Source organism: Ictalurus furcatus, chromosome 12 (genome assembly GCF_023375685.1).
Source record: "Ictalurus furcatus strain D&B chromosome 12, Billie_1.0, whole genome shotgun sequence".
NCBI lineage: Eukaryota > Metazoa > Chordata > Actinopteri > Siluriformes > Ictaluridae > Ictalurus > Ictalurus furcatus.
Window position 1 is genome coordinate 7,528,055 of NC_071266.1, and position 27,777 is coordinate 7,555,831.

Below are 27,777 nucleotides of genomic sequence, written 5' to 3' on the forward strand. Positions count from 1 at the left end.
GAAGTCTGATCAGTTACTTCCTTAGAAATGTTGAATGTCAAAATACTGGAGGCCGTGTAAAAGTTCCAACGTTTCCAAGTTTCTTAGGAAAAGAAAACCCTGAAATAGGCTCCATCTTATTGGCACGTTCTGAACTTATACATGTTTAAACGCATGCAGGTATGGACAAGAAGAAGCCAAAAAACAGAAACAATGAACAAGGAGGCAACCATTTTACTGTCTAATTGAACCTGTGAATTAAGTAGCAAGCCTGATAACTAATTGTAGTATCCATCTATCCATCCATTTTCTCTACCGCTTATCCTACACAGGGCCACAGGGAGCCTGTAGCCTTTACCAGGACACTCTGGGCACAAGGTGGGGGACACCATGGATGGGGTGAGAGAAGTCCACATGGGATTGATTCTTTCTGAATGAAGTACATCTCAGAAGCATAAAAGAATTCTGCACTTGTGTTACTGTTCAGCGGTGACTCACTTGGCTCATGTGTCACCAAGCGTGCGCATTTCCAGCTGTGTGCGTGCATCTGTAACGCGTGTTAGGATCCAGGATCCCGGTTGTAAACACAGCACTGCTGCATTGCAGATGTGACAGGGCACAGCGGAGCTTTGTCCCGAACGCAGCAGCTTAGAGGGTGACGCTATTAAAGTGCATCCTCTTAATCCTCTTGCCGTTCTGGCTCAGCGCTCGGAACAAGTGCACACTTTGGGGGGGGGGGGGGGGTTGGATGAGAAACTGCGTCAGCAACACAGAGAGAGCAAAGATGACAGCAGAACACAGGCATCTAGAACATCCTCCTCCAGATTTCGGTCAGTTATTGAAGGAACAGGTTTACAAACATACTCTAAACTCTCTTCCTCTCCGAGTCACCCGATGTCTGTTTCACAACATGTACAGATTGAAGTCAACCAGAATGACTTCGATCCGACTGCAGATTACAAACAAACTGTGCACATAGAAGCCTTGGTTTTCAAAATAGGGTCTGCAATTATTATTATAATTTAATTTAATTTATTTATTTTTACAGTGGTACAAAATCCCAGTCATTATCAAAGTTATTATTTATATTTGACTTCTTATAGTCAATAGTTTGGACACACCTGCTCATAAACAGGTTTTTAATTATTATTATTTTTTTATTTTACACCCAGTTTTTTTTTTTTTTTTTTTTTGAGTCACTTGAATTGAATTGGTTTAACGCCTTGAATCAAACTGATTAAGAAAAATTCTTATTCTTGCTCAGTGAGTGAAAAGTTCAGGGGAAAGAAAAAAACAAAACAAAACAACAATAATAATAATAATAATAAAAGATCTATGACACCAATCAAAAGCCAAAAATTAAATTGTACATTTTAACTACTGACCCTAATATTTTAATACTTGAATTATGGTCATAAAACACAGATTTACTGAGGGGGATCCATTGACTTATATATATATAAAAAAAAGATTACTGGCTTCAAACCCCAATCTCTCATTACATGTACATTATATATAATCCATACATCCAAAATGTATGCGTATGCAAGCTGCGGCATTTAGTCTCAATGTTACCATAACAGTAGCTTATAGTAGCTCAATATGTTGGGTGTTCTCTGCAAAAAGTAGCCTACTCCTAATTACTTAAAAGGCCAAAAGATTTCACGTTCCGTGACATTCCATTTCAAAAATGTGAATTCGTGGAGCTATTAAAAAAAAAAAATCATTTTGTAACAAACTTTCCTTAAAAGCCCAATTTTTGCTAGCTGCCACATTTATCAGCAAAATGCACCTGCACAGACCGCATGCTAATTAGAAAAGCATTCGGGTTTGAAAGTGTACATGACGATTGATTCGTCTGTTGAAAAGGTTATTAAACGAACAATCCAGCCCTTTCACTCGGATCGAAGTTTCATTCAGGTATGTAAAGGTAGACACGTTGTTTTGAATGGTGTTCACTTTGTAGGCAGGGTGGTATGTTGCCATGGAAACAGCCCAGCCTGATGCGGCAGGACAGAGCTTGGCGTGTCCGGTTGAGCATGATGCCCATCAAACACTCATCATCCTCTGGTGCGAAGACGGAGGAGTGCACAACCCTACACATAACATACACAGCTAGCGTGGGGGGGAGGGAAAAAAAATCCCACTGTCAGAAAGCCGACGTTATTTTTGGCAGCCAGGGAGAGCTCAAAAGCTGGCAAGGAAGAGGAACGCAGGAGAAAGAAGGATGCAGTGTAGAACAGGAAACATGGCTGGAACCATGGTTATTTACTTAAAAGCAAACCCAAAAATACAGAAAATGTGTCGGCTCTTTTCTTCCTCCCTTCATTTGGCACTCATGAGTGGTTTTGCTGCAGTGTGGAGCTCGGCCTCTCTCTCATACACACTCACACTCACACACACACACACGGGATGTGGACGCCCCATGCTGAGGACTTTGTGACCTCATTTGAATGCTGGGATTTTGCTGAACTCTCTCTCACTCCCCCCACTTCCTATCCTTGCTGGTTTACTACCCTGCTTTTCACACTCCCACAATGACACAACACACTGCTGCTAGAGATAAGATATTATGAGAAATAATTTGGGCGTGTCTAGTTAGGTGCGTTTCCATCGACTTTGTGCGTGTAAATAATAATAAAAAAAAAACGTTTCAAGATAAATTTGCGAAGTTTCTGTATCTTAAAGTTAGTTTTATACGAAAACTGCTGTCCCATGAGTTTTGTTTTTTAATGGAAAAAGGTTCTGTTGAACATATTTCTATTAAGACTTTCTTCTATATTGCAAAGTGCATGCATATTTTCTTTCGTTAGGCTCCCCTGACTTTTCCCATCACCTACAGCACCTGATGGAGGAATTCATCACTGGCTTTTTAAATGCATGTCCATTTCCCATCACATTTAAACGTCACGTTAAATCAGAGTGGAGCTCGTAAAGCTTCTGCTCTCATTTCCAGTCCAGGCTGTCCTGCTTTTTGCGCTGTTTGTAAGAAGGGACATGAAAATATGGATTGTGTGTAATTGTAATACTTTTACAAAAAAACGTTACCATTCGTTTTCCATAACACTCCATAGAAGGACAAAAAAATTATATGACAAACTCAAATGGTAAAGGGTTTGTCGATATAACTGATAATTGTGGTTTCCGTCGTCCACGCAGCCAAACATTTCAAAATGCTAAATCTGCCTTATGACAGAAAGACAGGCCTGGAGAGAAGGGTAGAAAAAGGGAGGAGGGACTATTCTCTTCTCCTCTGTGGCCTGCTCTTAAACTGAAATGGTCTCCTGCTGTGCTGAACATTACCAACATCCATCGGTTCTTACTTTAGGCAGGGGAATGGACAGATCTACTGTACTCCTGCTGTCTTCTCCACTTCTACCAACCCTTTACTCCCTGCTTTAACTCCTTTCCTCTTCTATTCTGCATACATGACCAACATTGTCACCAACATCTGAGCCATTTTTCTTTCTCCATAACTGAACCCTCCGAGTGCACTGCATTTCATTATCCAAGAGCGCAACAGTACATCACCACACCGGCTTCAGCAATCAGAGCGGAATCTGGACAGAAAGTGCTGCATTAGCTAAAGCCCATGTTTCACAGATTCAGAAACGGATTCAAATTTAGAACTCTTTTCCTCTTTCTCTCTTTCATACAGAAATCGCTCCACTGACGGCCATAAATCAGCCTAGTTTGGTTTTTAAAGAGAGTCAAATATAGAAGACAAATCTGTATGGTTAGGAGTGCACCAAGAACCTCGAAGGCCAATCACAAAAACACACACACGCACTCGTTTCTCTTTATCTCTCACACACAAAGGGTCAGAGTGTAATAAATTCATCACTAATGAAGTTGTCTGATACAGTCTCTTGATGGATTCTGCACACCCACTGAGCAAACAGCAATAGAAACAAACAAAATAATAATAATAATCACTTATGTTCATCCATTGCCACAGCTGGTCTGACCCTTCTCTGCCAGGGACTGGATGGTAGTAATTAACCTTTGGGGCTTGATCCAATGAGTAAGAAAGGGGGGAAAAAAGGATGTAGGCAGAGTTTGGTTCCCTTCTTCCCCTGATAACTTCCACTGGACCATATTTTCCTTTATTATCCAGATGAACTACAACTAAACCCCATCTTGTTTCCTCTTTACCCCCCACTTAGAGCAGGCTGCTTAACATAAGGGTTCTCCAGCAGGTAGCGAAAGTTCTCATAATTGTCTAACATGTACTTGGGGGCATACATGTGCTCTTTAGGGTCTGTGGGAGGGTATTCCTGCACAGAGCCATCAAACCAACCTCCAGTCCGGATCAGCTCACGAATGTAGTTAAGGTCCCGCTTGTCCTCATAGTCACCCCAACGGGGGAAGTCACCATTCTGGGCCGATACGAGTTTGAAGTAGATGCCCTCAGGCGTGAAGCACCAGGAGCAGTGCCATCCGGCAAAGTGGAATGGGCTTCCAACTGACCACTGCACCAGGATGTGTCCCGTGTCATTCTCATATTTGCGGAAATTAGGCATGGTGTAGTACTCGCGCCGGCGCAAGCGGATGCCGTCATTTTCATAGACCTCCTTCAGCATCCCAACTGTGCATCCTGAAACCACTTCAAGAGAGCCAAGCTGCTTCCAGAAAAAGCCATAGAGTGATTTGCGCATGTGGATGGCAAATGGCTCAGTCCAGCCGTCAAACAGCTTGAGGAAAAGAATGCCCTCGCGGGCCGGGATCTCGTCAGCGTCATTGATGAGGAAAACATCATCAGACCTTGCACCCCGCACTCGACCCATGCCATTTCTCGTAAGGAAAGTGCGCAGGTAGTCGTCAGCAATCCAGCCGTCCTGTCGGCCACCTTCAGGAAAGTGGTCCAGGAATACATAAAGGATCTTATGACGCATGTAGTCATAAGTGCCATTGAGCAGCAGATGCAGGAAGCTCAGCGGGCGCCTCTCTCCATATGCTGTGAAGTTGGACTCGCATATTAGGAAGAGGTCAACAGCATCAACCAGTTCATGGAAGCGGGCATGGAGCAGGTCAAACTCATGGTTGATGTTAATGGCATTAATGACGCGTCGTGGCTTCTCACGAGGGGTCAGTCTCTCTTTAGTGGGCAGGTTTGAGTGGTACACCATTGTAGGCACTCCACAGTAAGGACCATGCCAACCAGAACGGCATACACACTTTACAAGACGCTTGCCGCGTTTGGGCTTCAATCGAGTGGAACTGGAGTCTTCCACCAATTTTGCTCGAGCACCAGAGTCCTCTGCAATTTGCAAGATGTTCCTATGAAGGACCCCAGCCACTGTCGGCTTACCTTTGCCTGCCCCAGAATCTTCTCTTACGGGCACTATCTCTGTCCCCTGCCGGAAACACAGAGCGCCAGCTTTGGTACGGATAAAATAGGGTTTGTTGTCCTCCTGGAGGATGAAGTGGCGCTTGTGTAAGTCACCCAGACGCATGATGGGGTCTGGAGTTGATGCACGCTGGGGTTCCTGCTTCTTCACTACCACACTGGGAGCATTCGATCTCACAAGGTCCATTCCCTGGTGTACTGCACTACTGGGTTGCCACATGATCATCTTCATGTCTTCCTTCTGCTTCCATTCCACAAAGACAATAAAAAATTTAAAAGATGTGGTCAAAGTTCAAAACACAGGTATAAATTGCACTATATGACCCAAACTATGAGGACACCTGACTGGGTTGGTGTGGAAGAACTTGAGTGGCCTGCACAAAACCATGATCTCAACCCTACTGAACACCTTTGGGATAAACTAGAACACAGACTGCCATAGGCCTTCTCACCAGTCATGACTCAATAATGCTTTTGTCGCTGAATGGGCAAATCCTTACAGTTACGTTTCAAAATCTAGTGGAAAGCTTTGCCAGGACATTGGAGGCTGTAATAGCAGCAAAGGGAGGACCAATTCCATAATAATGCCTATGGTTTAGGAATAGGACTTTCAACAAGCACATATGGGTGTGATGGTCAGGTGTCCGTAATACTTTTAGGCATATAGTGTATATACACATTAGATTTCACATATATTAAAGCCTTTGGACATTACAGTAATATACAAAAGCAACAATTTTCTTTACCTCAGGGTCTGGATCCTTGTGTTGCGGTTCCTCTGGTCTCACCCAAGGCTGTGGTGCTCTGGGTTCTCCAGCCATGTTCAACTCCACTCCTGCACGCATGCCCCCGGTTCCTTCTTGAGCCCGGGGCCTGGTCTCTGAGGGTCTAAGGACTGGCAGGGGTCCCTCTTCAGGAGAGGCGCTGGACAGTGGGGTGGCTCTCTCTTTCCAGAAGAATCCAGTCACCATTATAAACGACTTGATGTTTGGGTAGGGTGCTGTAAGTTCCCGTAGCAGAGATACATAATGCAGGGCCTTGTAATAGTGCAGGAAAGAAATGACACACAGCCCCACGGTGCAAAGCAAAAACACTCTGTGGCGTCGCATTTTCATCCTATAAAAGTATAAATGGGGGGGGGGGGGGTGTTAGAAAAAGAAAAACTTGATTAGAAATATTGAGATTTTATACTCCAAAACAAGCCTTCCTCACATGCTAATCTAACCCATGCATTTTAATACAGATTCAGCTATGCAAATAAAAATAAGCATTGACAGACCACACAGTATCTGTCTTGTAGTGAAGGTCAGGTTAGTTTAATGCAGGACCCTTTCCCATCATTTAAGGTCATCTCACTCGCTCCCAGCCTCTCATTCATCTTTATGTTCTGTATCGATTGCAGTCCACCTTAAGCAGGAAATCCAGACAGAAGCAGAGACACCCAATCTGGCTGAAATAGCATCTGATACACAGGCTGAATGTCAAATTGCTCTGGCCTAGAGCCCATGGCCCTCCATTTTGCATCTAAATCTAGAGAGGTCATATTTTTCATAGCTGGGTCTGCCGCAGAAGGATACTGAAAAAAAAAGCAAGAGACGCTCTCATGGGGGGGAAAAAATGAAGCTATTGTGGCTCTGATGTGACCCTTGTCAAAAAGACTTCTGGCTTGTCTTCAACTGTACAAGCTGTGTGCATGAATAGGGAAAGAATGAGAGGACAAAAAGTGAGAGTGTATTTGGCTTTATTCTGCCCGTTTTTTTCCCCGCAGGCCTGATTTCCTGTTTCTCTGTGTTTTTATTCCTTTTCTATTCCCACTTGCCTAGTCTTCTTTTTCAGGCATGCATGCCCGATCTCTTTTTTCTGCTTTCCTTAGGCTTGTCTCCTCATACAGAGTAACAGCAGGGAAGGTGGTTAAGTGCTTGGAGAGAGTGTGACAGGAAAGAATGAACAAGCATGTCCGTATGAATAAAAAGGCTTCTTCTGCCTCTAAACATTGTATTTCCTGGACACTCGGAAAGAAACGCTGTTAGCATCTCTTTAAAATGTACAGCTGCAAAAAGAAAAAGACAATGCAACCGGGTTTCATGTAATTGCTAGATTAATGAATTTATTATAAAACTTATGATAATGGACAGAACAAGCGCTGCAGAGATGAGATCATTTTTAGAGAAATGGTGACACTGCCTTTTTAGAAACCAAAGTTTTGAAAGTCTTTAAATGCTATGGTTCATGATCTGCTCCATTCTTATTGGCGTATTCTAATCTGTGCAAAGAATTTTGCATTAACTGTTTTTTTTTATTTATTTTTTTATTTCTCACCAGTTTTGGTATGTATGAGGTCACAAGACAGCCCATCACAAAAAAGGCAGCTGGATGCTTGCTGGATCATTATGATGTCTGACATGAGCTATTTGGCTAAGCACCGTATGTTAAAGTACATTACTACATTATTCCTGCTTTGCTATTTTCTTCTTTAGTGTGGAGGTGTGATGCCATTTCAAATGGAATAAATTGGTTCAGTGAGCTACCTACGTAGCTACATAATTAGTGCCACTGAATTATAGCAAAGCAAAGTCCTTTTTTCTTTCTTTCAGAAAGCAGAAACTGCAGCACATCTTGTTCTCTTCCACTGACTCATTTTCCAAAGTTTGCAAAGTGTCAGGGCCAATAACAGCTCATCCATTTTTTAAAATCGACCAATGTGATGACAGTCTCGCACATCTGCTTTCTTCTGAATACCAAAGTGAAAGTAAATGCTACTAGAAGCAAATGCATGTCCTTTCCCCTTCAGTGAAATTAGATTTTTCGTTTTCTCTTTTAGAAACCAGAGACCATCGCACATGCTGCTATCTTACAGTGGCTCATCTTTCAAAAGTTTACAAATTTGCATGGTCAAAGTTCACCTAGATGAACTCAATACCACTTGGGACCTTTCCCATACAAATGAACTGGGTTCTCTCCCCCCACCAGGCAATTGTTTTTTGTCATCAGTCTGTCTGCTCCTTAACCATACTAATCTGGGATCTGCCTTTTGTTCCATGTTCTTTATTACTAATGAACTGAATCTAGATAAGGTGGCAGCTATGGTAGTAATACAGACAAGACAAGAGTGCATGGAAGATGGGAAAACTTTCACTGCCAATAACATCTTAGCAAGTGAAAATATTTTGAATATGGGTAAATTTAGATCACCGGGTGATTGAGAGATCTCAAGTTTGAATCCTGACAATGCCACAGCCTTCAGTAGCCAGGGGTCCAAGAGAGCATAATTAGCTGTGCTCTCTGGGCTACACCAGAGGTGCCAACATTGCCAACAATAAAGTTCTAGCAGGAAGAAAAAGAACAGTGAAAACCCAGAATTCTACCACAAAAATTCTAGCACAAACACCCCTCCCCCCAGACTACAAAGCAACACTAAGAAAATAACAAGACAAAAGTCTGGTGTGACCACTACTTAATCATAAGGCGTGCCTACTTTTTTGTGTGTTTACCAATCAAAAGAGATGACAGTCTCACCTTCTTGGTTTCTATTGGCTCACAAGGCTGAGGATCGTCAATTCACAGGCCAAAGTTCACCTAGAAGTTGGGGCGAAGTGAAAGTAACCACTATCAAATGTGTGCCTTTGACATCCTGCGTCCTTTCCCCTTCGGTGAATTAGCTTTTCTGCCAGGTGAAACTTATTCGTATTTAGACTGACTGCTGCTTTATCTGAAAAAGAAGGAAAGCGTAGTTTTCAGGCATAAAGTTCAAAAATCGTAAATGTTACGGCTAAAACGTAAATGTTTACTCTTGCCCCCCCCCCCGCCCGCCCCCCCAATCAGAAAAATGCTAGCCAATCAGGGGCATCTCTTAGGTTATGCCTGTCGAGTGGTACACTATGACCCTGTCCAATGTGTAACTTGGGGGGGTGGGGGGGGTGTCACTCCAATCCATCTATCTGTCTGTCTAATCTTATTCAATAGATCATGGGCATAGATCTATACTTACACCACTAACACTCTATAGTGTGAGTTTATTCAGGCACTGATATTGCTTCCTCAAACACTCTCCCTGTGAGAAGTGGTTTAAAACCCCAGGACTCTTAACAATGCCAAGAACCCAAACAGTTCCATTGCTTCTGCTGTAACACACATCAATCGAGCCTCTGCATCTCTCCTCCATGGTTTGGTTGTTATAGCCACCTGTTAATCTAAGGGAACACAAATCTCAGGATTGGCAAGGAGACTGTGGACAGGCCAGACAAGGGAGCCAGTCAAATTAACAAACCAAATATTTGGACCTTATGCTTTGGCAGATTTGCTGATAATAAACAGAGGGTGAAATAGCTTGACAGTGAAACACATAACCGGAACGTGGTATATTCAGGAGTGAAATGTGTGATAATTTGATGCTAACAAACCTCTTCCTAATGTCAGTCATACCAGCCGCTGCTGCTGTAGGAGTGGGCAGAAATAAACATTAATGGCTTTGTGGGTAATAGGACTATTACAATGGTGTATGATTGGACAGTTACCTCACCACTGATTTCAAAATAGTGATTAAAATGTAGGCCTGTCTATTACTATCTACATGTTCATTATTTACAAGGATACACAAGGATGTACAAAGATTTATAAATAAATGAGCATCTCCAGAGTGTGAGTTCTTAAATGTTTAATTAATACTTTGAAATCATGATATTTTTAGACTAGGTTATCGTACTGTGAAACTTTAAAACCGCAACATCCCCAGCGGGTAACCATGGGAACACTGAAGGAAAGTCGGGTGCACCCGGGAGCCAAAACTGGGTTTAACACAATAAACTTCCTCAACAAACACAAACAAAATCTAAAAACCACACAGAGTTGTCCCACTGTGAGCCTTAGATACACACATACAAAAACACGAGCCATTCAAGGCAGAATTGACCTGACTGGAGACTGGAAGAACATAAAAGAACACTACGAGTCTGCAAAGAAATTCGTAGCCTAAATGGCCAAAACAGTTCAATCAATTGATATTTTTCATAGAAAATATCCCAACTGGAAGAAACCTATTCTGTATGATGGATGCTACAGCTTTTTGTCGAAAACTAGGTCACAGACCTCGCCCTTAGATAATGTCTCCTGATGGACGGTGGAATGTTCCAGAAATAGCTGGAATTTATTTATGGACATAAAGATGTGGACGTGCTCCCTGTTGAGCACGTCCACCCTGACCTCTGTCCATATCCGTTACATACCATTTAGACATAACCGCTCAGATGTTCCCCAGCACAATCTGGGCTATTGTTTGCTGACTTTGCAGACAGCCAGTGAATATTGTGTCCTTGCAGTGCCCTGGTCTTGGACTCATCCCATACTTTCTCTGGCTGCCAACAGCTGGTCATGACGATCCCAGTGCTGTTAACCTCCTTAACCGTGAGCTGGCTATGATCATCTGGACAAGACATTGACACGCGCATTGATTTCTTTCTCAGTAAGCATCTCAATCGACGCTACTAATGATCGTGCGTGACGATTGGATTTAGTGACAAGCTTCGTTAAGACTCTCCACATTGAAGGCCATCTGTCGCCTTGCATGCAATTAAAGTACGACAGATGTTCTGTGACTTGGACCGAGTTGATGGGCTTTTCAGCAAAGGCAGATCACTTTCCTAATCTCCTGCTGGGTGACATGCCTACCTCTAGTGTTTAATATTCATGCCTGCTTGGAGACTTTTAGCTGGATCAAACGTGTTATGCTGTTTTATATGCTACCTGGCTGTTGAATTAGCAGTGTACTTCTAACATGAATCTACACGTATCCTTTTCATTGTATATGAATATGTCTATAGCTATGGCTTGATTGGTCATATTTGGAAAAAAATGAAGTATTACTTTCCATTGACCACTGAACTGGTCCTTTCTTCAACCTTAAAAAAGTGTAAAGGTCAGGAACAGGTCAGAAACCATGGTATCAAAATGGCTCCCCCCACCCCGAAGAATTTTACATTCAACCTATCTGAATTAGAGCTCTTTATGAATATATTATCAAACCTAAAACTCGAAGATAAAACTTCTGATAACATACAATATCATTGGATATCATGACACTTAAATTTTAGATAAAATAATGGACAACAAGGGCTCCCGATGGGTGCAATTTAAAATTTTGCCCCATCATTGCAAGGTCATCAGTTAGAATCCCACAACCAAAGGTGTGGAATATGGTCCAATAATATGGCATAATGTGGACGAGATGGCTATTTGTTTTTCAGATCTGTGCCAAGCAACAGTAACTAAATAGCAAAACAATAATACCAAATGGTTTCTCCATTTTTTTTGACTGACAAAGGAGACCAGAGTTGTTATTTTCTTGTTGTTGATTCACAAGACTGAAGTTTTGCCATGTCAGATTAAACTGACATGAAGCGACGATACTTGTAAAAAATACGTAAAAACAAACAGCCCTATAGACCTGGGCTCCAGATACCCTTAATCCAGCATCATTCTGGCAAAAATAAGATCAAATTGTATGCACTTTGGCTCTAAAATAGAGGTGAAATGGTATGATTTTTGTTTTTTTTTAAATCTCATGTAATGTAATGAAAGAGGATGACATTAAACAGAATTAGATGTCAAATAAATCTGAAGAGGCGGAGCAAGTATTAAAATGTTCTTTGAGGGATGCAGTCTGCTAAACTATTTATTAAAATGGACTTAAGAGGATTGCTCTTATCCTTCTGTAATTTATCAAATGAACATAGCAATACGAGTTCCTTGGATTGCCATCTGGCAAGTTGTTTAAAAACTGGCCAAAATTTGATGACTCTTCATGACATCATCATGTATGCTGGAATAGGGTTAACTTTAATGATGCATCTGTATCAGATTTCTTAATGCCAGTACACCTTCACACCTCTGCACTGAAATTGTAGTTTGTGTCTGCTGGATCAGTTACATGATGCCCGTGCTGTTCTCTAGTTTCACCGTGATGTTGCTTCACACCCAAGAACGGCGGCAGACAGACAGCCAGCAGGCACCGGAGCAGATCAGGGCACAGACCCACACTGAATAATACAACGAGATTAAACAAGGGATAAGGAGGAAGAGCAGGAGCAGAGGAAAGACAGGGAAGAATCGGCAGAGAGAGGAACTGGCAAGGTGAGGAAAGGGCTAGCCAGCACAAAGTATTCATCAATAATGGAAGTGTACTGGACTGAGAGCAGAGGATTTCGCAGAGCTGATAGGGCTGTGTGCGAATGTGTGCGTATGTGTGCGTGTGCACGAGCGATGCTCCTGCAGCCCTTCTCCCAGAGACAAAGTGAACAAATCTGGTCTCCTCTGAAATAGAGTTCTACAATCCACCGAGTCACCTCGATGCCCTTATCAATAATGCAGCTAAGCCGCTACAGGAGGAAAAGATCTCCTCTGAGCTCTCTGCACATACAAAGCAGAAAACCTGCAAACACACACAGCATGGCTGGATAGTTTAGAGATAAACTCGGAATGAAGCACCAAATGCCTCTCAAATCTGGACTTTTTGAAAGAAAGCGTGAGCCTATAGTAATGGAGTTTCTCCTCCTGAGACTATACAGTGAACATCTTGATACATGATCGATGATTCAGTGTGTGAAAGACTCTTTTAATGCAGTCAGCAATTTAATATGATACCGACAACATACTTAATATTAAGGTTGAATATTAAGGACTTGTTATGCTAGTTTATAACAATGCCAACACAGTGGCCATGCCTCCTTGACAGGGACGGACGGCCACAGAGGCCACACCTCCTTTACTGTGACAGTCAGAGGCCACAAGAATTCATAAGTGATATAACCAGTGCAAGCGTGTTAGGGCTGACCACTGAGAAAGTGGATAGTTTACATTTAACAGCAATAGGTGGAGAGTTAGAAAACATACCAGCAGGACAAGTGCTGATTATGATATGCCTTATGATTGTAATTTTAAATCGCTGAAGAAAGCTGCAAACTCTTTGCACTTTTCAGTTGTGAAAAGGTCTGATGACGTGTGAGGTGAGGGGTTTCGCAGCCTATCTATGATGGAGAATAGGAATCTGGGGTTGTCTTTGTGGCGGTCAATTAAACTTGAAAAGTACGACTTTCTAGCAGACTTCATTTCGTTTAGTATTTTCAAGTTGTTTTTATAGATAGCTTAGTGAACCATGTGCTTCCATTACCTTTCTGCAGTCTCTTTTTAGTCTTTCAATGGAGGTACTATTTCTCCAAGGAGCAGCTTTAATTATCCCAGAGGCAGTTTTTGTTTTTAAGGGGGCAACAGAGTTAATACACTTGGTCAGCCTGGCATTAAAGTTCTCCACTAGGAATGTCTAAGGAAGGTAGTGAAACGGGGGGGGATGATCTGAGCTCCATGAAGGTCGCAGCTGTATCAGCAGTGAGATAGCGCTTAGTGACAGTCCTCTCATCACTCAGTTAGTGTTCGTATATGCTGAAATTTCAAAGTAGACACAGTAGTGGTCAGAAATGACAATGTCAACTATCTTTGGTTCATTATTAGCTAAACCATACAAGATCACCAGATCCAGTGTATGGCCATGTTTGTGTGTGGGGCCAGATACGTGCTGCAGAAGGCCGAAAGAGTTTAGTAACTCTGTGAAGCTGACAGTCGATGAATCAGAGATTACATCCATGTGGATGTTGAAATCACCGGTAATTAACACCTATTCATAGTCAGTTAATGTTTTAGAAAGTAGTTCCCTGAAATCATCAAGAAAACCTTTAAGTCTAGGAGGTGATAGATAACTAATAAAATAACAGTTTGATCACCCTTGAGTGCCCTTGCAAGGTACTCATGTTTCAAATTTCCCCAGAGTTTGCAGCACCCCCCGCCATTCTTATTCATTCTAGGGACACAGAATAATTTATAACCCAACAGCACAGAGGCCACACCTCCTACCTCCTTTACTGTGAAAAACAGAGACCACACCTCCTTTACTGTGAAAAACAGAGGCCACAATTCTTTTACTAGGAGTAACAGCACAGAGATGACAATAAGAGAAAACACCTCATTTACTGAGATTTCTAGCCACAGCGGCCACACCTCCTTTTAGGACTGAAAGAACAGAGACTATGCCTTTTTCACGGTGACTAACAGAAGCCATGCCTCTTTCACCTCACCAGGACACATATCTTGTTACATTTCTCTTGACTCACCACTTTGGCCTCAACAGTACGACATAATTGGTTAAACAGTAAATGAACACACACACACACACACACACACACACACACAGTGAGAGAGCAGGAGGGAGACTGACTTTGTTCTCTCTCTCTCTCACACACACACACACAAAATTCCTTAGAGGACGAGCACAGAAGTGCTGATTACGGAACTTCCTGAAATAGTAGCTCCGTTTCTGCCAAATCAAATCAGGCAATGTAATTTGGGTTTTCTTATTAACTATGGTCATACCACTGGGTAGTCAGGTGTCTCATACTCACACACGAATACACACACTCAGCAAAATAAAACCATCTCACACAGGCACATGAGTACACATTGCCTACAGATGTCCTATTATAGTTTGTCCCCAGGTGTGTGTCATTATTTGCCAGACTGCATTGTAAACAGTGGACCTCCTGCACAGATCGACAAACTTAAGCTTAAGTGAGACTTAGTTTCTCCTGTAGGCTTTTTTTTCCTTCATTCTTTGTGTTGCACATAACAAAAGGACTACTTGGGCTCTATGCACACAAGCATGCCATCTGTTCCCTAAAACACATTTTTAAAGTAGTTAAGTACTCTCTGTAGCATGTAATGAGGTATCTTGATTAAAGCTACTGTTCTAACCAGTTTAAATGAGGAGGTTTTGTTAATTGGTAAACCACTTAAGGACATTTTCGGTGTAAACGCACTTACGACACTACACCAAATATCTATACTATCTTAACCGTATAGGTGATGCTTTGACTGCACTACACCCCCCAAACAATAGAAATCAGTCGATATTTTCTCACAGGGTTAATGCTATTATCACAGTATTGTGTTGCTGTTCCAAACCTGGTCTGAATTATTATTTAATTTAATCAAATCACCACCTAACAGAATTGCCTGCAACCAAACTGACCTTGGTACTCAATCCCGTCCTGAGAGAAATAAGCTGTGCACACATGCACTTGAGCATAAGTAGTTGGGAGAGCAGTTGGACGAGCACCAAAAAAATAAAAAATAAATAAATAAAATAAAAATCTACCCACTGGTTATGGAGAGTTTCATCACTAAGGGAATAGCAGGATGTATTTATGCCATTCCTGTTACCATTAAGTTCTTGCAAAAATTCATTTGAATGCGCTTTATACTGACTGCTGCCATGGAGCATCAGAGTATGCAAATGTATGTCGAGAAATTGTACACATAGCATTTGTTCACTTGCAATCATGCACAAGCATCTTGGCTTAGAAAAGATTTGGATTAAATCGAAGTGTTCATCCATCATTCATCCATCCATTTTCCATACTGCTTATCCTATACACGGTCACAACAGAGCCTGAAGCCTACCCCAGGGAACTCGGGGGACACCCTGGAGGGGGTGCCAGCCCATTGGAGGGAACAATCGCACACACATTCGCACACTACGGACAACCTTGGAAAAGCCAACCATTCCTACGATGCAGGTCTTTGGAATGGCGGAGGAAACCGGAATTCCCAGAGGAAACCCCATATGAGTGTGGAGAATATGCGAGCTCCATGCACACAGGATGGTGCCAGGATTCGAGCCCCCAACCCTGGAGGTGCAAAGCAAACATGCTAACCACTAAGCCACCGTACCCGACTCACCGTAGCTCATTCACTAAGAACAGGGTGTAACACAATGACACTATCTGTAGTGCCAAATGCTCATATCTGTATTTGCATTTGATTTAAACTGAAATGGGCATGATCTAAACTGGAAATGGTGTTCATTGTTTGTTTGTTCGTTTGGTGTGCGTGTGTGTTATTATTATTTATTAAACAAAAGTAATAGCATAACACACTCGGGGAAAAACCCAGAGATAGAAATGTCAGAATGGTCTGTAAATTCTGGCTCGGACAGTTCCTTAACCTCAGCTACATCACTCATGTTACAACTTGAGCTTAACTGTCAATTGTTTGGGATAGGTTCCAAGCCCCCCAGCGGATGCCTGAAACTGTGGATAGTAACGAACATTATATACTGTGCATACCTATGATAAAGTTTAATTTATAAACTAGGCACAATAGGACTAACAACAATAACTAATAATAAAATAGAACAATTATAATAATTAAAGTTATGTGAATGTGGCCTCTCTCTCGCCCTAAAATATTTATCGTACTAAACTCACCTTTCTTCTTCATTCTTCTTCTATGCTGGACAAAGGGATGATTAATGCCCCATGCTCGACTACATGAGATTTCATCACGTTACTCAGAATGGCACGCAATTTAAATTATGAAGGTTTTCTGAAATTGTCTATTTAATTTTTTCATACAGAGGTTATGTGAAACAGCAGATATGAGGATTTTACTGTAGTTAGTTCTATTTCCCAAAATACAGTTAACTTGTAGCCCAATATAAACCCCTGCAACCCTAACCAAGCAGTTGCTAAGGACATTGTAAATTTATCACACATCGCTGCACATTCTCATTAATGAACATGGTCTTGCAAGCTTCATATCTGACCACTTGCTCACACCCACATGAAAGTAAATACTAAACTTTCTTAAAAAGAACATAAATCCCCAAAAAGAACTAACAGTGCTTCTTCTATTTGTATCCGTTTAGAACTCATTACCTGTTCATTACTACTTACAGTATGCTAGTTATTCTAACTAAGAATAAGTGAAGCATGGGTGGACCTTCTGGCAATATACACAGCCAAAAATAATTGTTCATTAATAAAACAACAAAACAAACAAACAAAAAAACCAACAACAAGCAAATTACAGTATAATAAATGCACACCTCAGTGTCTGCCATGTTTTTCCATCTAGTCTTGTGACTGGAATTAGCATTGGGTCTCCTTAGCTGAAATGAGTACATTTAATGCTAGATTCCAATTTTGGAAAATCCATCCATCCATCCATCTTCTATACCGCTTATCCTTCCTTCAGGGTCATGGGGAACCTATCAAAAGGGAGCATCGGGCACAAGGCGGGGTACACCCTGAACAGGGTGCCAATCCATCACTGGGCACAATCACATACACATTCACACACCCATTCATACACTACGGACACTTTGGACATGCAGTCTTTGGACTGGGGGAGGAAACCGAAGTACCCGGAGGAAATCCCCGGGGAGAACATGCAAACTGCACACACAGGGCCACGGTGGGAATCGGACCCCGACCCTGGAGGTGTGAGGCGAAAGTGCTAACCACTAAGCTTAAAAAAAACCCCACACAAAACAGTATCTTCAAAGACATCTATCTCATGTTCCCTTGTTTCTCTCAGGCTGAAACAAATTCCACACACAAAAAAACCCCCCAAAAACCCCACAGTTTAAGATTATAGCTTCCTCCCACATGGAGCACGGGGGTAGTGCCAGTGTTTGGGAAACATTAACAATATTGTGTTATATGATTATAGACACATGCCTAGTCTGGACACTGGACAGCGGGTCAGCGCATTAGCAATGATCACTGTGTGTTCAGCCAACGTCACTCTACTGCAGCCGAGCCTGGTGTTCAGGAGGAGCCAGATTGTCAAGTGCAGCAGAGAGAACAAGCTGTTAATGTGGGGGAGAGAAAACAATGTCTAAATGTATAGGAGATGTCAAGATTTATTACAGTTTTATTGATTTAATGATCTGGGTGAAGCAAGTGACCTGACAAAAGAGTGGGAGGGGAGAGAGCTTTGCAGAGATGCCACAGTTATCGTGAAAAATTGGTGCACTTACACACACACACACACACACACACACACACCTTATGAAATATGGCTTTCCTTTTTTAACCTAAAAGCCATTCATTTTTGTCACGTTCTTGGTTTTCTAGGCTAGCAAACGTAGTAGTACTAATTATTTGAGCTGAGGTAAAGAGGACTAGGTGAGATGACAGATATTGAATGTATTACTTCTGTATGATGTAATAGATATCCCAAGCAAGTATTTTTACCTGAAGAACCTTTTTTAAACTGTACTTTTACCTACCCTTCCTCTGCTAACAAAAGCTAATCTAGCGAGAGAGCTGACCTAACGAAGGCTGAGGCGCTAACAAAGAGCTAACAAAAGCTGTAAAAGTCACTGGTATATTGTTGTGTCTGGAAGTTGGAGTTAGAGGGTTTCTTCGTTTTTCTGGATACTCTATCCTCCTCTGCTAACAAAGGCTAAGGTGCTAATTGAGTGAGAGTGCTGACCTAAGGTAAGCTGAAGCGCTAACAGACAGAGCTAACAAAAGCTGTAAAAGTCACTGGTATATTGTTGTGTCTTGAACTTTGAGTTGCTAATCGCTTCAGCATTGTATTAATTCTGTGTTGCTAGCTAAGCTATGTGACACACAAATGTGAACATATCCAGATGGCAGAACATTTAGTATATGCGCAGAAATTTCACAATATTTCCGTAATAGGAAGGAGCATGCTAGCAAAAATCAATGAATTGCACAAGACAAAAGCTTTTTATTTTCAAAAGAGGGAAAAAGAGAGGCTGGTGAAGGAAGTACATAGCTGCAATAACACAAGTGATAACAGGCACTAACTTATTCCACAACATTAAACATAACTAGAAACGGATAGAAAGTACATGTCTTTTATTAGTAGTAAATTCAAATTTGTAATCAGAAGCAAATTGCCATAGTAACACTTTAGGGCACGCTGTTGGTATCAGGAACTATAATAAGCATGTATTTTTCCTTGCGAATACTTCTTGTCTTTACTTTAACACTTTTAATCAACTGAAGAATTAAAACATCTCTAATTGAACTCATATGAAGAATAAGTACTTCAACCTTCACCAGAGAATTGTGTTTTTGTTTTTGTTTTTTACTTTCACTTTTACTTGAGTGTTTATTTTATTTTACCAGCTCTGATTAAATAACATATATGTCAAAGTGTATATATGATGTGAACGACATCATAAAGGTATCTGAACATCAAAAACATCCCAAACTATGTCGCATATGTCACGTTTATTATAGTTTCAGGGATTGTTTATTAGCTTGAAAAAGACTAGCACTGCTAAATCACGCGCTAGCCGAACAATCATCAATAGCAGGTCTAAGCACTCTCAGCTGGGACCAGATGCCCTGTTTGAGGAACCAATATTCTGTACAATGGCTATGCTAAGCATGAAAAAGATCGGTTTATTCAGGGATTAGATCACTGTTTAACTAGCTCATAGCTTAATGGCCTGCATACATGTTTTTTTGTGTGTGTGTGATCGTGTAGTAAACATATAATTTCAAATAGTGATTTACCCATCCTCCCAAAAGCCATCCTTGCCATTCACCTGTGCTGCTAAAAAAAAAAAAGTGCACTGAATGAGATTGCATTTCTGGTAATACTGAGGTTCTAATCCCCATCTAATTCAATTCAAATCACTGGTGCTTAACTTGCACAAATTGTAATGCTCTTTCCAGGCTTTCTCTCTCTCTCTGACACTCTTGTATGCAACACCCACGCTTTTGGTTCCATCTCTACTGCATCTGCCCCTCTCATGCAGTCTGACTCATCTCTGTTCCACTGTTGTTGTTTTTTTAAATTTCACACAGGTGGTGGAAGGTCATATTAGGGCAAAGCTACATTTAGTTTATGGGAACCTTATCCCCTCCCACTCTTACTGTAATGCACATACCCACTGAACAAAGGAAATATGCATTACATGTAAATCTAACACATCATCAGGCAAAATGAATGAAGCTGTCAAAGCCATAATGCTAAACTCGCCACAATTCCATTATCGAACATCCTTTCTTTTAAAGCCTTCATCAGTGCGGCTTTTAGATACTGAAGATAATCATTTGCTCAAGGTAGTTTCATGGCCTATATCCTTACCTATGACTTAATTCTAACTAAATGCTACAAAATTCAGAATGCTGTAGGCGTGTCAAAAAACAACAACAAAAAAAACAATGACTGACATCTTCCCAGCAACCAGACGACAAAGTGGAAAAGTACTTTTTTTTTTACGTCAGTCACAAGTTAGAAAATTTGCAGGGGTGGAAGAGGTGTTTCAGCATGATTCCTGAAGAAAGCAACAACATTAAGGCAAGCTTGTGGTTTCGGTGTTCTTTACTGCTGGTGCACGGCTTCCAGCTAGTTAAAGAGACTCGCATTAAAAGCACCAATGCAGCACTGTTGAAACAGTGCCATTATCACTTTGGGTTAAAATGAGCATCGCATTTATTTATCCTCACATTCATATTGATAGCACTGTTGTGACAGGTTAATACACCAAAATCTAGCCTTTTATAGTACTAGACAGAGAGGTCAGGTGACTGCTGGAGATCTTGATTAACTTGCCATAGGCTTACTGCTCTGTAAATTCTCGCTCCTTCTGCAGATTGTGCTTTAGGTAGCAATGACCAAGTGTATTCCTGCATCAAAAACTGCATATACAAGGTGTTTAAAACGCTATCTAGATGAAGTTTCAATCATGGTCCTTCAGAGGCTGAGAGAACAGGAAAGTAGTCACTTCAGGTTCTGAAGCAGGTTTTGGAATCACTTTCTTTCATTGCTGGCTGCCAGCAGTGACAGCTTATTATTTAACAAAATAATAATTGAACAAATAATTTCACAAAAAGATAGGCCAGATTTATAGTCAAGTTTGTTAAGTTGTCAAGTTTGCAGTTGGGGAAAATTTGACCAAAATAAATAAATAAATAAAAATCATTATAAAAAAAAAAAAAAAATTAGTTGTAGCAAAATTTAAACAAGCTTCAACATGCCTTTTCTTTAGTAATGGGGTCTTGTGGGGTGAGTGTGAGCAGTGGAGTGCACTGCCTATTGTTTTCTCTGTGGCGATGGCACCTGCTGCCTCCAAGTGTTTCTGGAGCTCTTTCCGTGTGGTCCTTGGCTCTTGGGCTACACTTCTGACTATTCTTCTGATTCTCTGGTCAGAAATCTTGCGAGGAGCTCCTGTGCGTGGCTGGTTGATGACGGAGTGATGTTGCTTCCACTTGCGGATAATGGCCTCAATGTTCCTTGCTGGAAGATTTAAAAGTTTTGTAATACGTCTGTATCCGATTCCATCAATATGTTTTTCAACAATAAGGTTGCAAAGGTCTTGGGAGAGTTCTTTGCTTTTACCCATCATATGTTTCTTGTGTGACACCTTGGTAACAAAAAGCCTTTTTATACACCATCAATTTACAAACCCAGATGATATTAATTTACACAGATAGGGGATACCACATAACTACTTTTTTTTTTTTTTTTTTTAAAGTTTATTACACAACTTTATTTATGGACTTTAATGTTGTGAATTCTTTATATTTCTGGATTTCTTGAGTTAATACTGATGTCTGGTGAAAATTTCATATGAATAACCTCATTGGAAATATATTTACTAAAAAAAAAGTTGACGCGTTCAATACTTCCCCCCCCCCCCCCCCACACACTGTACCTGCATCGAATTCGGTTTACTGTAACTTCACGTAAATTAGCAAAAATTAAATTGGAGCACGTTACTAAATTTTGATAATGTATTTAACTCTGGTCTCTAGGTGTAAATATTAGAACTTATTTTAGCCTTAACCTCAATTAATACAAGTGTGAGTTACTTTGTTAATGGTACCTACGGTGTATTGATCCTGAAGTTCATAGCTTAAATAACGTCAGTTAAGAGAACATTAATGTAAAGCCTTATCGAGAATTCAAAGGATTTCAAAGTGTTCACCTTCAGCTGCTCAGATGTATCTTTGGATTGTAGCCAGTCTTAAGTGGCTAAAAGCATCTGCCAAATTAAAAAATGTAATGTCCTTCGAAACAAACGATGACCTATATCTCAAACTGAAGGGGCGTGTGCTACAGCCATTTAATAACACTAGGAGACTTTGCTGAGTGCACACTATAGACTAAAGAAGCTCTGTGCCTGGGTCAGGGTGGATACAATTTTCAACACGCTTCAAAATCAAGACGTCAGAAGTGTGGTTTTAAAGCAGTAGAAACGTCTTGGTTTGGTGTGTTGTGTGTTCCGAGATGCTTTTCTGTTCGACACGGTTGCAAAGATTGGTTATTTGAGTTATCATCAACTATCCATCTCTACCTGTGGAACCGGTGGGATTTTTTTTTTTTGTATTTCACACCATTCAGTGTAAAATCTTAAGACTGTTGTGTGTGAAAATCTCAGGATAGCAGAAGTTTGTGAAATACTCAAACAAGCCAATCTGGCACCAACAACCATGCCACAATGGAGTCCACAATGGAGTGAAGCAGCATACAGTGAATATGATTATGGTTAGAGCCGGTTTAGAGCATATACACAAGTTCATTTTGTATTTTTGTTCAACCAGGGTTGAACTACTACTTCTGTTATACTGTTTTTCTATGAATCTTTAATTGAGCTTAAGGGTATTTTCTCACCTATTCGTCCGTTCAGAGCAAAATTGAAACTTGCTTGTTTGCTGTTTGAAATGATTTGGTTTTGCATTGCACAAATTCAAGAAGAGGTTTAATTACAACAAGGCATTCAACTAGACTGAATATGTGAGAAGCATGTGATTGGCCTTAAGGGAAGATGTAACAAAGTGTGATGGAAACTGTAGAGGTGTATGTGTGTGTGTGTATGTGTGTGTGTGTGTGTGTGTGTGTGTGTGTGTGCGCAGGGTGCTGAAAATTCAACATGTACTGTACACAGAGACAGACAGCTGGAGATAGACGGAGACAGATATAGATAGATAGAGAGACAGAGAGAGAGATATAGAGAGAGACAGACAGACAGACAGACACGATAGACAGATAGATAGTAACTAGTGTCATATCATATTGTTGGATGCAGACAGACTAAGAATAAAAACAGTCGGAAGGATGAAGAGAAGAGAAAGAGGTAAATGGTAATGGTAAATGGTCTGCACTTATATGGTGCTTTTATCCAAAGCGCTTTACACTGTGTCTCATTCACCCATTCACACATCAACGGTAGCAGAGCTGCCATGCAAGGCGCTAACTTGCCCTCGGGAGCAACTTGGGGTTCAGTGTCTTGCCCAAGGACACTTCGGCATGTGGAGTCATGTGGGCCGGGAATCAAACCGCCAACCCTACGATTAGTGAACAATACCTCCTGAGCCACAGCCGCCCGTGGGAGGCTTCTGAAGTCTCAAGTCAGGATGTTTCTGCTCCAAACAGGATGTGAAATTTCAACTGCCGGGCCGGTAGGACTATACAATAATAATAAATAAATAAATAAAGGCTCAAAGGATGACGAACCGAAAAGGAGTGATTGAGCAGCTGATGTTAATCTTGTTACATAATGCGTGTGAGAGAGTAAATGAAATTTGGGTATGAGAAGCAGGAGACAGAGCAATAGGAAGAACAGATGAGATGGAGAGAATCAGCACGTTGATCATTTGCACGTTAGCATCAGTCTCAGTTTGGCTCTGAAACACGCTGAACACAAGAGATGTGCTTCAAGCTGCCTGATGTTTAAGCATTCAGTGTGAGTCAGGATAAAGAAATAATCCAGGTGCCATTTACGTACAAACTGCTCTGCACAAAATGTTCTCTGTGACACACACAAGCGCTGGAGCCTGGAGCTTGTGTTATGCGTACAAACCAGTGCAGTTCATGTTAACATCCTGATAAGGTCTTGTCTCACTAAAATCATACACACACCCCACAGTCAGTGTCCGATCCTATTGCGGTCTCAGTGCTCTTTCTTGCTCTCTCACACACACTAATTGTGCTCTCTCACTCGCCCACACACAAAACAAGCTTTTCCACTTTCCCCATGCAGAGTTTTGCCATTCTCACACACATGCACTTTCCTACAGGCATATGCACGTTGTTTTTGTTTTGAAACGTTACAGGAACCCGAGTCACCCTCAGCACTGCCTGCTTTCTGATGTCATGGCTACAGTGTTAGCGGTGAGCAGTTTTATAACAGTACGCTGTGATAAGGAAGTCTGCACTGTTTATACTGTCAGTGTTGTGTGATATCCTGGTTAATTATCCTGAAGTAGATTATTTACCTATAACAACAAGTCCTGAAGTGTTTCAATATAACTGTTAGACCACAGCAATTAGCCAAAGATTATCATTTTTAATTTATTAAAACACAAAGTTCCATTCAATGTTAAGTTAATACAAGAAAAAAAAAAAAATAAAAATCATTTGCTACTAAGAAACCAGAAGGTGACAAGTCCTCTGGCCTGAAGACTCTAATGTGGCGGAAAACCTACTGTTACAAAGCATGGACACTGGAGACTCCTTCCAAAAATTAAATTAAAGTTAAACAAACATCTAACATAAAACCATGTCCACAAGTATACATTCGGGGGTTTTCTTGTTGCCAAATAACAAAACATTTTTGATCTGTTTATTATTTATTAGACTTTACGTTTACGAGGAACTTCCACCATACAAGTCCCTGTGAATGAGCTAGAGGGAGACGGGGGAGGGAGGCGGGGGAGGGAACAAAAAACAAAAACATATTAGAGCGAGTGCATTAATATAAACCTGTGATTTGAATGACAGTCGGAACTAATGTCAAAGCTGCTGTTGAAGAAAATTCTGACCAGAATTTTAGATTTGTAAATTCAACAGTTCAATGTTACAAATAGTAATGATAATGAAGTCAGTTAAAATATCATTTCTTATACAGTATATTGCATAGATAAACTAGACAAAGAGATCACATGATTAAATGTGTAATTCAGGAATTTTCCACTTGTTTTTCCACAGCCAAAATCTTTTCCAGAAATTACAGAAAGTAATAGTCAACCTTTATAGCTTTATGTTTATTTATGCCATCAGTCATATGACTAGAAGACCTCTGAGAATGATAGCAAGAGGACAACTAAGTTTTGTTCAATTTTGTGTGTGTGTGTGTATATTTTATATATATATATATATACATATATACATACACACACACACACACACACACACACACACACACACACATACACACACACACACACATATATGGGTGTGTGTGTGTGTGTAAGGCAAATATTTGCTGAAAGGATTATGGTTGAGATCAGCTTTCTTTGTTACGAGCAACATTAATCATAGCTCCAGTGCAAAACTAAGAAAGGAAACATGTCTTATCCGATCAAGCTGGATAATTGGAGGAATTCCGTTAATCAAATGAACACAAACATTATGCGTTAAGCCTTTCAGTATGAGCTGTTTTGAGTCAGTTTTATAGGCTGTGGAGGATTTGTCATTGTGATTTAGACTTCACTAAGAAATCGAAAATCATGAAAAAATTTTTTAGATAGAGGTTACCCTTCCGAATGGGTTGAAGCATTTGATACATCTTTTCAAAAGGCACGTTCTGAAAAAAACATTCTTTTACTTTTATTACAACTTATTCATCATATTTGATGATCTATTTTTAAAAAGTATTTTTACTCGTTGTCTTCTGATCCTGAGCCAAGTGGTTTTTTCCCCCCATCCACTTATTGTATCGAAACGGGCTAAAAATTTGAGAGCTTATTCAGTACATGCCCGGTTTCTGAGTGATATCCTTAGTCCGTCTCAGGGATTACTTAGTCCTATACGGAATGGAAATTATCGATGTGGTAATTGTGCTCAGTGCAATAATACATCCAAAACATCCTTTTTTTTTCTTCTATAAAAATATAGAATTAATTCGGTCATTACTTGTGCTTCCACTCATGTTGTCAATCTGATTCGTTATCCTTGTGGTCTCGGTTATGTTGGGAAAACATTGTGCCAACTACAACAAAGAATTAGTGAACATAAGAGTTCTATTAGAAGAAAGGATGTTAATTATCCTGTCATGACCCATTTTCTTTCTTTGAATCATGATGATTCCACCTTACGCTTTTGTGGTATTGACAATGTGAATGTGCCACCGAGAGGGGGTGATATAGAAATGCTGTTACAGAGGTGTGACTTATTTTGGATTGTTACTATTCAGACTTTATCACCTATGGGCATGAACAATGAAGCATTGTTTAATGTGACGTCCATTTATCTATGTATATAAATATATTATGTCCATTTATCTATGTAATTTGTACATTTTTGATGTAACCCTTTTATACGATGTGGTTACAATGATTTATTGTGTCACTGATTGTGATTAGTAATAATGGATCATTGCAGTGATTGGTCATGTGTTGATTTTAAATGAGATTGTGTTGAATAGATCGTTTGCATATGCCTGATGAAGGTCACGGGACTGAAACGTTGTGAATAAAGATATTCTGATACAATAAGTATTGCTAGAGTGCGGGACTTTTTCCTTTTTGATTTTGACTTGGTTTGTGGTCTTTTTTTTCTACACACCTATCCATCACCTGCAGGTGTGTGAGGTTTAATGTTCATTGAAAATTAAACATAACACATCTTGATTTTTCAGTGATACAGTGCACACAAATGGGAAGTCATTGGGTGAACATAATGACTCAGGAGTGTAATTCAATATTTAATCTACAATCAATGTTGACAAAAGATTTCATAACCTCACTGTGCTTGGCATAAGAGGAGTAAGAAGCACAGACAGCAATTATTAATGAGGCCCATAGAGATCATCATAACGTTAAAGGACAAATCCACCCTGAATGACTTGCTTATTACCGTAATTTCCGGACTATAAGCCGCTACTTTTTTCACACGCTTTGAACACTGCGGCTTAAACAAAGATGCGGCTAATTTATGGATTTTTATGGACTCGTGCTAACGAGTTTCATGCCGCCAAAACATTTAGCCTCATCACATCGGACCAATGAAATTACCGAACAGGTCAAAGTGGACCAATGAAACTGTTCGAATTAAATCAAACGCACTCACAGTAAATTCTTCAGATCAGTCATTTTGCGATTCATGCACACACCCTCATCATGGAAAACACACGAAGAAATGCATATGATGCAGCTTTCAAGTTAAATGCGATCGATCTGGCTGTCGAAGAAGGAAATAGAGCTGCTGCACGAAGTGTGTGATGAAGTACCGGTAATTCTGAGGCTGTTCAATTCCGACACTGAAGAAGACGACTTTAGTGCGCAGGAGGAAGATGAAGATAGTGATCAATGACTTTTCCTGGTAGGCAACTGTATTTTTTATTTTTTTAACCAGCCGTGTTACAGGCACTGTTCGGAAAAAAGCATTTACGGTACGTATTTAATTAAAAGTTAAAAAAATCTCTCTGTGTAACATCCTTCTGTGTAAATATCTCATGTTACAACGTGGACACCTGCGGCTTATAGACAAGTGCGGCCTATATATGTACAAAATTTATTTATTTATTTATTTTTAATGTTAGTGGGTGCGGCTTATATTCAGGTGCGCTCAGTAGTCTGAAAATTACGGTAATCTTTAGAATTAATATAATAGCACCCAAGAGTAAGCAGTTGGCT

The 27,777-nt window shown here is 40.6% G+C and overlaps 1 protein-coding gene across 5 annotated transcripts in view; it reads right to left on the reverse strand.

Annotated features, from left to right (window-relative positions):
* Positions 1-924: 924 nt before the first annotated feature.
* mgat3b (beta-1,4-mannosyl-glycoprotein 4-beta-N-acetylglucosaminyltransferase b) overlaps positions 925-27,777 on the reverse strand; it is a 56,029-nt gene continuing 29,176 nt past the window's right edge. For 2 of the 5 annotated variants that reach the window (XM_053638982.1, XM_053638983.1), the window contains exons 2-4: positions 8,846-9,038; positions 6,076-6,445; positions 925-5,573 (exon numbers count right to left, since the gene is read on the reverse strand). In XM_053638982.1, the coding sequence (XP_053494957.1) occupies positions 4,131-5,573; positions 6,076-6,444 (1,812 nt within the window). In that variant the 5' untranslated portion in view covers position 6,445; positions 8,846-9,038 and the 3' untranslated portion in view covers positions 925-4,130. Of the gene's footprint in view, positions 5,574-6,075; positions 6,446-6,608; positions 6,693-8,845; positions 9,039-27,777 lie in introns of those variants that run through there. The other 3 variants (XM_053638986.1, XM_053638985.1, XM_053638984.1) reach the window with 3 other exon arrangements.